We start from the raw sequence: 10,695 nt of genomic DNA on the forward strand, positions 1-10,695 counted from the left end.
ACTACTGGAGGGTATATTAGGGAACATTTGAGACGACAAGAATATGGTTCCTCTCCTGGGTTCCAGGTACATCTGATGCTTCTGCATGTTCCTCCCATGTATAAAAGATCCCATTAACCCCAATGGGACTACAAGGTGTGATCAAAACTAGGCATTTTCTACCTTACTGCGTCAGTATCCCAAATCCCTTGGTTACTTTTTAAGCCACCAGAAAGCGTATACAACAGCCAATACACATAACCATACTGCCGTCTGTACACGTATTGCATTTGGACAGTTTTCATAGCATGCAATACCTTTAGGCAGAACACTGTAACAACTCTCATCTTTACAGTCCACAGAAGACAATTATAAAAAGCACAAGCGCATTCGTACAGCTTGGACAAGCTCTGTCAGAGAGGCACAAGACAAGACTACTTTCTTACTAGAAGCAGGTTTAAAATTGCACCATTATTCTGAACTTTGCCTCTCATTGCACAGCTATGTAGCAATACCACATCAGATTGTTACCAAATTCGCCCTTACAAATCTCAATTATGCTTGGCATTAAGCCAACTTCAGCCATAGTGCAGATTCAGAGATGGTCACCCAGAGTTTCACCCAGTTTCCTCTGTCTAAAAATCACTAATCTGAATGTTGGGTTGTTTTTGTTTGGGTATTTCCACCCGAATATAGAGAAATGTAAAATATACATAAAACTTTAAAACAGCTCTTGTTTACAAAGTTTCACAGCAGTAACAACGTAATTTGCACTGCATGTGTACTGTAGTATACATAAAATATTATTGACTTACCCTCCTTCACTTTCTGCCTCCTCAGAGCTGGTAGTTTCTGGTGCACCAGAAGATGTCTCAGCTTTTCTCCGTTTTGTTGCTCTGTGTGATGGGCTAACTCTCTGAATATCTCCCTTCCCTTGAAGCTCATTTCGAACCAGCTCTTCAAGCTTTGGAATAGCTTCTTTCAGAAATTTCACCTCTCTCTTCAGTTCGTCCACGCTTACTAGCAAGCCATTCAATTTTTCTAGTATCTGCAGTTGCCTTCCATGTAAAACCATCACTGCTCCTTGCTCGTTAGGAGCTTCGTTTTGCAAGCCCACAGAGTTAAGCCTGTCACCTACATCTGGGAACGCAGGCACACACTCGGCTGCACCGAATTTTCGAATCTTACGGTACCAAATCAGCATCAGGCTTATTCCGGCCGTCCCTGCCATCACGCCCAGTATCAGTCCTTTATTTTCGAAGGGAGACATGTCTGCGCTCTCCTGAAATCGTGAGACAACAACAAACAGTGGGGAGTTTTGAGATTTCTCCTAATCTACCCAAACGACGTGCTTTGCTCGGAAGTGGCAGAAGCGCCGGGCTGGAACAACCGGCGGGTTGTTGGCGGTACAAAGGTACCGCGCCGTGGGGCCGCAGCAGCACGGCGCCGTAGGGCAGCGGCACCGCCGGGGGGGGCGGGGGGTGAAGGGCACACGCGCCTGCACCGCACGATGGCAGGGCCGCAGCCTTCGCCCCTCACCTTCTCCACACCTTGGGATATTTTTGTTTTAATGCGAGAAACTCGTGTCACCGGGTTTTGCGCAGCGGCGGCCGCCCAGCCGCCAGGCCGGAGCGCAGCCGCGCCGCCCCGGCCACCCCGCGCCGCCGGGGCCCCGCTGGCGCCCCGCGGAGTCCGCGCGCCCCGCAGCCCGCCCCAGCCCCGCCGCCCCGGCAGGGGTCGCCGGCGGCAGCAGCACCATCCCCGGGCCCGGCGCCGCCCCCGTTACGTACCGGCGGGCCGGTCCGGAAAAGGGAGCGAGAGCGAGTGCGGGCCGGGCGCGGCCCCGCCGCTCTCCCGCCGCGGCACGGGGGGCGGCGGTACCCGGATCGGGGGGCGGGCCCTGCCGGCACGGCCGCAGGCGGCGGGCGCTGCCCCGCGGAGGAGGGCGCTGGGCCGGGCCTGCCCCGCCGCCCTCGCCCTGGCAGCCCCGGGGCGGGCGGCCGGCCTCCGGGCTAGCGGGGCCCGGGTGGGGCGGGCGGGTCGCAGCGGCGGCAGCCCCCCGGCGGTGGGAGCCCCGCCGAGCCTGCTTCAGGAGTGGCTCGAATTCGCTGTTGGAGTGCGGGTTTGCCCGTGTCCGTGTCCCTCTTGGGCCCGTGGCTGTTCCATCTTCGCTGCTTCTGGGCCCAGGGAAACTGTGTTTTTACGGCATCAGCTGAGGCGCGAAGCTGCAAAATCATGGCGAGCCGCTGTCCGGCTGCCAGAAAGAGGAGCAGCCCTGGCACAACACCATTGCGGTTTTAGCCATCCAAGGGCCCAAAGCTGATTTCACCCAAGCCTGTTACAGATTGCCCAAAGTCTGGAGGAACTTGGCTTTAACAGGGTGCGGGACGTGCTGCTCCTGCATCCCACCTGGGATATCACTGTCATCAGTGACTCACTAGACCCTTCTCTCCCGTATGACTGTATTTATTTCTGGATCTACCGCCTGCTTTTGGCCTTGAATGGCAGAAGGATCATTGCAGACAGCCTGCTGTGCCCATTCGCCTTCCTGAAGGCTTCTGGAGGGTGCTTGGGCACAACATCCCGGCAGAATCTGGAAAGCGTAAAACTCATGTTCCTCTGTGAGGGCTGAAGGAATGGCCTTGGCACCAACTGTTTTGCCCACAGACGCACACCTGCCAGTCCCCGCTAACGTACACATAGCCTTAGTGGCCTAGATGGAAAGTTAAAACCAGAACAGAAATTTCTAATAAGCTCACAAGTGCTAGTGCAGAACAGAGGCAGAAATGATGGAATAATCATCGTTATGGAAACCACTGTATCTGTGCAATGAAAGAAACTGCTCCTCATCAGTTGCAATTTTCCTTAGCTATATCACTCAGAAACAAAGTATTTCTTAAAAAACATACTAACTGCCTTTAAAGAGTGAACAAAGTGTTTGTTAAAAAAGAAGTGCTTTAAAAAGGTACCAAGAGCTCAAGAATTTTCAGTCTTACTGCAAATTAGCAAATGTAAATCAGTCTAATGTCTATTCATTTTCAAATAAAAACTTCCTTTAAAATAACTACAGCTGCTATCTAATTATCCATTAAGAACCTGAGGATGAAACTAGCCCTATGTGAGACCAAACTACAACCTGAAAAGTAGAAATGTGTTCAGATGGAAAAACAAATACTGTTTAAGTGTTCTCCAGTCTTTCTAGTTACAAAAAAAAAAAAAGTATAATCTGTTCATATGTTTGTAATTCGAAGTTTTTAAACCGAGGATAGAAATATCTTCAAAATTTTATGGATACTTTACTAAAATAAAATTATTTTAAAGAACAATTTTAACTATAAGTAATTGTTTTAAGTTACATAATCCATAAGCATTTTAAAATGGAATGGGACTACATGAATCTCCATGCTGATGGTATTACAAATGTTCAAGAATGGTAATAAAAAAATTGTTGGAGAACCTTTGTTTTCTCTTTTTAATACCATCTGCCAAAATCTTTCTATAAGTCAATTAAAACAGGAAAGTATTCTTAAAAGATAGTTAATTGGAGGGCAAACACAGCATAAAGATGAAACAGATTATGGATACAAAAACCTAAGCGAGTTTTTTCAAACGTTTTCCAAAGTGGCTGTCTCAGGCTGCAGGCCTTAGGCAAGCCGGCCTGCTTTCAAAAACAATGGACCAGGAAAACTTTTGTCTACAGTTGCCTGGGTGCATAGCAATTGTGAAAATCAGGTCACCTGTCTGGTCCCAAACTCCTTATTTAGTTTTCACCTGAGGCAATTTTACCCAGGCAGAGCAGGACAGAAGTTATCACATGTATGTAGAAACCTGCCAGAACACAACAGCATTCCAGGCTGGGGATCTAAACACAAATTTACCTGGATTTGACACAACTAAATTGGCCTAAACCTGATGTATGTTCTAAAAACCTGAAAGAACTGTTTTTTAAAAAGTATTATTCTTCTGGATGTGGATTTTTTCCTAGTTCCAAAGAAACTTTGTACCTGAAGTCCTAAAAAACATGCAAGTCCAGACCACCGCCTGTTATAAAATGGTTAGCCCCATGTATTTTTAGCCTTACTTCCTAAGAAACAAAGCTTATGTCCTCAGGTTGTCTGTGCGCTGTTCTTCGGTCAGGCAATACCATGACACTTTCTCCACCCAGCAGCTCATGAACCTGTCACTTAATTTCAGGCAACTTTGACAGAAGAAAGATGTCAAGATAGTGAAGTTTCAACAAGTTGCATGAAGGTCAGCAGCTCTGGGGTGGTAAGACCCTGTGAAAATTCTGCCTTCCTTCACCCCTGGGCCCAGGCAGATGTTTGAGGATGAGCTCCGCACCCCGGAGCTGCAACACTGACACACCTGCATAGGGCACCAGCCTTCTTACACTGCTGCTTGCGTAAAACCAGGCCATGTAGTTTAACTTGTCCTTGGGGTAATTTTGAACTTGGACAGTATTTTTGGGTCATGTTAGAAAAGTCAACTTATTACTGAGAAATTGCGTTCAATGGATGAGAAAACCATTACACTGTAACTGACTGACACATGCTGTTTCCAGCCAAGATGTAGCTTAATTTACCAGTATTTTCATTTCTGTATGAAGGCATTTGTATTTTACAATTGACATAAAATTCTTTAACTGTAATCCTTCTGTAAATTTTTTTGTGTGGTATGCTGTTCTTTCTGAAATGCCCTTCCTCCCTAACTAGAGATTAATCTACTGCTTGTAACGAATACAGAAACTTTAAATGTGTTAGTAACACTTCATGCTTATTACTTCAGCAGTTGTCTTCTAAGTGTGAAATCAAACCTTGTTAATAAATCACCAAATATTGTGAAAGCTTAAGTACCTTTGACCAGGCTTGGAACCAGCCTGCCAGAAATCCTACTGTTCTGTCAGGTTGTATTGAATTCTTCTGAATCTTTTTCTGTAGAAATAAACAAAATTATTTCTTACCTCAGAGGGAAGGGAAGCATTCACTGTCAAGACTTGTCAATATTCTCTGTGGCTCTTGCCCTGAACAGTTGTCCAGTACCCTCAATGAAAAATTAACAAATTGGAGTTATTCGTTATTTTAATTGCTATTTGTACCCAGTCCTGGTGTTTAAGAAGATTTTCCTCTGATTCTGAGGTGCAGATTCGTAAAGACTATAAAATAAATAAACTAGGGAGCCTTTCTGAATTTTGGTGAGATGGACTCACGAGCCTGTTGCTCATTCACAGTTCTAGTGCTGCTACCTTGTGGGAAAAAAAGACTGCAGCAACTTCAACACCAAGTTAGCCCTCTTGTAAAAGAAGGTATTCATATCAATTGTCAAGAATGGTAATAACGGCCTTTAAATGTTTGCATGTTTTCATTGTGGTGGTGGGTTTTTTTTCTAATTTAGATATATTTCACCCAGCCTGTGTTAGTGTGATTAAACCAGTAGGTTATATGGGGAATCATTATTCAGTGTTGTCCAGATTGAGATTTGGGTTTTTTGACTGACTAGAATTTTGTACCATATTTTAGCAGAAGTAACAAAATCCCTGCCAGTACATTCTGGAGTATAAGCAGTACTGCTGTCTGTGAAAGTAGTGAAAATGTTTCTTCTACTGCCACTTCTTATAGATACTATTTAAAGTTACTGCACAGTTACTCAATATGTAGTTTCAAAAATCCAAATCCAATGAGCAGCTAGAAAAGCATCTCAGGCAATATTACACTGTTTCTCTTAAACAGGCAGATTTATGGTCAGAGTAGTTGTTTTAGAAGCATTTCCATTGGACTGTGCTTTTATATTCAAACTGAAATACCAGTTATTTCTGAGAACAACAGAGTAAAATCCCAACCTTTAGAAGAAATTTTACCAGCAACTGAAACATGTTTTTCTGTTTCCTTGTTTTGTTTTCGTTTTCAAATGCACATGCAAACACAGATTTGTATGTCAACAGGCACATAAAGTACTTAATACACTTCTATTGCATACTGATGTAATCGCCTTTAGCAAGTTCCTAAGCAGTTTTTTGAAACCCTTCATGTTCATAAAGGAGATACTTTATGTTTTACTCAATAAGCTTGGACTGGGAAAGCAGGACTTAAGCAAGCAGAACACCTAGAAAAGTCAAAGACAGAAATGGAAGAGCTTGCCCCAGAGCTCGCAAAATTAAATATAATGTCAAAGCAATTTAAATTGTTTTCATTTCAGTGAGATTGTGTGTGGGTTATATGACACGATAAACAGAATGAGGGTGTAAAGGTTAGTTTGGTCTTACAGTTATTTCAAAGGCAAGAAAACAATTTCTGGAAGTATTATAATGGCAAAATATGGTGTATCTTCCACATGCAAAACAACCCCTTTTGACACTTGTATTTTTTTAAAATTTTTTTTACATTTGAAATGCTTTTAAAGGAGTTTCTAGACCTGTATTCCTCACACAACTAGAAGTCCTGTTGAGCAAGAAGTTTGAAGTAAGCATAAAATCTAGCAGTACACTCTGAACAAGTCTGATACACATCAAAAGTTACTCTGAAGAGCCCGCAGTGTGTGATGCAGCAAATTATGTAGGTAAGTTATCGACTTCACTATTTTGCATCAGATCCTGATTCAAAAATGCAGAAAGAATGCTAAAAAATATGCTTACCTTTTGACTTACTGCTGTGTTCTCCCAAATGCAGGTGTAAATGGAATTTGTAAATGTGCAGAATAGGAAATCTGTTTGATCTCATGGTACTCTCATTTGCGTTAGGCTGCAAACTAGCATTGGGCAATAACATTTAAATCTTCCTTGATATTTTTATCCAAAACAGTATCATGCCACTTTTAAAAGTCATGATGCAATTATGCCTTTGGGATGGTTTGGAACTGCTGGTGCGGGCTTGCAAGTGGGAGTGCGGAGGGCAAGGTGGGGCTGTGCAGCAGTGAGCGGCACCAGGCTCGAAAGGTCACGGCACAAGTCGGGGACTGGCTGGCTCCAAGGACACACACGAGTCAAATGCCTCCCCCTAACTGGCCCTGGTTCCCTCTGGCCCTGAGAGCGGACGCTTTGCAGGGGTAGTTTGAGGCACACACGGCCTGGTGACTTCACTGAGGCCACACACCGCCCTGGGGACAGCGCCTGACAGCCATGCCGCACCCTGCCCTTTGTTGCTGTCTCTTGACCCCCAGCTCTGCCACCACCACAATGCGTGACAGCCACCCGCCTCCCGCCAGGGGCTGCGGGCTCCAGAGGCCAGGGCCCGGCTGGGTCGGGGCAAGGGCCCGCACCGGCACCAAAGCAGAATGATGCCCGGCAGCCATGGGCAGGCACAGCTGGAAACCAGACCCGTGGGAGGCGCTGGGGTACGAACCAGCCTCACCATGAGGTGGAAATGCAGCAGCGCTGCCTGGTTTTCGGAGGGGGTGTCGCTCGGTTTTCAGAGGGGGTGTCGCCCATGTGAGAACGGAGGCACATGAGGTGCCTCCCTTAGGAGCCCGCGGCCCTCGGGTCCCTTCCTAGCTCTGCACCCGGTGTGGTGCCACATGTGCAGTCCGTTCAGGGCAGGAGGGGCACGGAGCCCTCCGTGGTTCCCCAGGTGCCCGAGTCTCTCCCCGCACACAACAGGCTCTCAGAAGCGCCCAGGGCCCGGCAGGGACTCGCCCTCCCCGCACCGACGTGCCGCACGGCCGCCTCTCACCTGAGGGAAATGCCCGCCCGCCCCCCGAGGACGTGGCCGCGCCGCAGCGGCCCCGCTGGGTGGCGCCCGAGCGCCGCCGCGCCGCGCCTGCCGGGCCGGGAGGCGGGAGGGTGGCAGCGGGCGCGCCCCGTGAGGGAGCGGCTGCCGGCGGGCTGCGGGCCGGGCGGCCGGGCAGGGGTGTCCCGGGGCGAGGGGCAGCCCCGCCGCCTGGCTGTCCTGGGGGCTCCCGCGGCTCCCGCCCGGGCCGGCCCGAGCAGCCCTGTTCTGCAATCCGTCTTAAAAAAGCTGCCTCGGTGCTGGCGGTGGGCTCCGTTCTTCTGAGGGCGAGAAGGGCCGGTGACGCCCTGGGAAGGAGTCTGTTTATACTGAAGGAAAATCCACACACCCCCACACCGCCCCTCGCTTGTCCGGGTGCTTTGCGGTGCCTTTCAGGGGGCAAATGGCAGTGGCGACGCACCTCGAGTTGCCTGCTGCCCGGCCGTGACCCCAGGCCTCACACCGGAGTCCCCTCGTGTGAGATGGGACGATGGGGCTGAGGGACTCACGGCGTGTGTGGTGGGGCCGGCCGGCCGTGACACCTCACTGCGAAGTGGGCAGCAGTGGTGGCCATGGTGGCCTGTGGTGGGGAGAGCTGGGGGCTCATCACCTTGGGGGTGACTTGGGTGGATCTAGGAGCCTGGCTTTTAAACTTAAGGCCTCAGGAGAGTGAGGTGTGAACAAACCAGCCATGTTAGCGCTTGGGTTTCACTAGTTTTGTCTAAGAAGAGGTAAGAGAGGAGATAGGCGGTCGGAAGTCTGGAAAAAGGAAAACAGAATGAGGGGGGAAAGACTGGCCAGTGGGAAACAAAGCTGCCTGGACAAGAGCTCACCGCCAAAGCAGGTGCTTTTACACCCTCCCTTGCACTGAATCCAGGGTTCACTAGGTCACTCAATTCACTGACTTGGCTGGAAATCAAGTTTTTGAAAAAAAAAAAACCAAAAAACAAAAACCTTTTATGTTAAATTAGTTTTCTGCTGGATTGGTGGGTTGAATCAGCCCAAAGCAAAGCCCAGTGTGAGAAAACAGGCAGGAGCACACGGCCCAGAGCTGAAGGAAAACGGGACTGATACAACCCATCCCACTGAAGTGCACCTCGAGGATGTGCTGCTAATTGGGACTGTTGTAGTAGAAGGGGTGCAACATACAAATGGAGAAAGATGACAACTGCTTGTAGCCTATACCTGTACCTGGGGGAGGGTAACAGACACCTCAGGACTAATTAAAAGAGCAACAGAGATCTTTGTGGTGTTTATTCTTGTTTCTAGTGTAGATCTGAATGAGAGTGATTCTCATGGTGTGGCTCTGTGTAAGCTGACCCTTAATGAGAAAGGTTCAGCTCAGAGTCTTAGGGGGGGAAAAATCAAAGAGAAATGGAAGCAGCAGAACAGATGCTCAGAAGAAATATGGAAAAATCACAGGTAAAAACTGGAGGTAAAAGCAAAGAAGTAAGAAATAAAGGAAGGTGGAGAAAGTCAGTAAAATTTTAAATGCCAAGAGAACTTATCTCTGATGCAGAGATGATCATGATCTAGATTCCTTCCTCTTGAATTTAGGTGTGTAACCAGGGTGCATAGATAGAGGTTTCCTGTAACTTCTGTGGAGAGAAAGGCCCCTTCACCAGGGAACAGGTCCTCAGGTTGGATATCAGTCGTTGTCGGTCTGCTTCAGAATGTAGACTGCTGAGCCTTGCTCTTACGGGCCTAGGGTATGCTGACCTCTGCCTCTTGCCTCTTGTCATGGAAACTGTTGGAGACATATAGTGGACTGCGTTATATGGGAGACCAGCCCATCTGATCATCAGTGTCTTTTTGGTCTTAAAAAGGGTGACTTTAGTTTCAACCTTTGGCAAGATGTCCTGCAATTTATTCTGAACTGAAACAGGAGGATGAGCAGAAAATCACGAAGCTGTGAGAGCTTCCCTGTTTATTTTGGCTGCCTTCTCCCAAAGAGTTGTACTGAACAGCAGTCTGGTTTCTAGTACACTAGAAACAAGAATACAAAACTAACCAAACATGGGTTTTCAGTGCATTTTTTCTTATCTGCATCTTTTATATATATATATATACTTTAATCACTTCGAGGCAATGGCAATCTTTGTCTGTGATAACTCTAAGACCATAATCAGTGTTTGACAGTAAAGGATAATAAAAATTAGCTCAAACTGAGCTGGAAAACAGCATCATTACAGGCACTTTAGTTTAAAACATAAAGTTACTACTTAGATTTTAGTTCATTTTCTTTGTAATACTACTTCTAAATACCATGAGAAGGTGAAAAACATGCACTAAACACAAGCTTCATATTTTCATCATGTTTCACTTTCTAATATATGGAAAAGCGTAGTACATAGAGAGTTGCAATGTAAAGAAATAACATAATAACCGATTTATTGCTTAAGCTGAGCCAGCAAAGTCACTGTAACACTTTAGCAATACGACCTGTCAGGAGCAATGTCCTGATTCATTATAAGAGCCCGGCTTCAGTGGTAGTAGTTTTGGACCCAATAATTTTGGTAGTTCTGCATATTTCAGATAGACACCATTGTGCAGCTTGGCTATAAATGCATTTTAGTCAGCTAAGGTAACAAATGCAAGCTATTAAACAACTTGGTGTTTAATAAAAAAAGCATATACTTCTTTGTGGAAAAAAACAGCAGGAGAATTCACTTTCCTCTTAAACTCAAATATTTTTGACCAGAGCTAGGACTTTAATAAGAAGCAGGACTTTTTATCAGAGGACTACAGTGTTGCATAACACCCTTTAAAGTCCCTGGATACTGCTTTGGCGATCATACTAGAGTGAATACAGATACATAATTTTGGAGGGAATGTTTGGCATTTCGGAAGTCTATTTGTGATTGGGTTGTGCCAGCCAGGACTGCAGACCCGCCAGAATGCCAGCTCTCCCAGGACCCTGCGCCTTCCCTGTGTGAGGCTCTCTGGGCCATTTTGGCTTTCTTATTTGGAGCAGCAGTAGCAACGTAGAGCAGAGCTGGCTGGAAACTTCTGACAGAAA

At 46.9% G+C, this 10,695-nt stretch overlaps 1 protein-coding gene across 1 annotated transcript in view; it reads right to left on the reverse strand.

Moving 5' to 3' along the window:
- RMDN2 (regulator of microtubule dynamics 2) overlaps positions 1-1,918 on the reverse strand; it is a 50,206-nt gene extending 48,288 nt beyond the window's left edge. The window contains exons 1-2 of the mRNA XM_055816386.1: positions 1,770-1,918; positions 795-1,261 (exon numbers count right to left, since the gene is read on the reverse strand). Coding sequence (XP_055672361.1) covers positions 795-1,249 — 455 coding nt within the window. The 5' untranslated portion in view covers positions 1,250-1,261; positions 1,770-1,918. The remainder of the gene's footprint in view (positions 1-794; positions 1,262-1,769) is intronic.
- Positions 1,919-10,695: the final 8,777 nt, after the last annotated feature.

Source organism: Falco peregrinus, chromosome 11, assembly GCF_023634155.1.
Source record: "Falco peregrinus isolate bFalPer1 chromosome 11, bFalPer1.pri, whole genome shotgun sequence".
In the NCBI taxonomy this organism is placed as follows: Eukaryota; Metazoa; Chordata; class Aves; order Falconiformes; family Falconidae; genus Falco; species Falco peregrinus.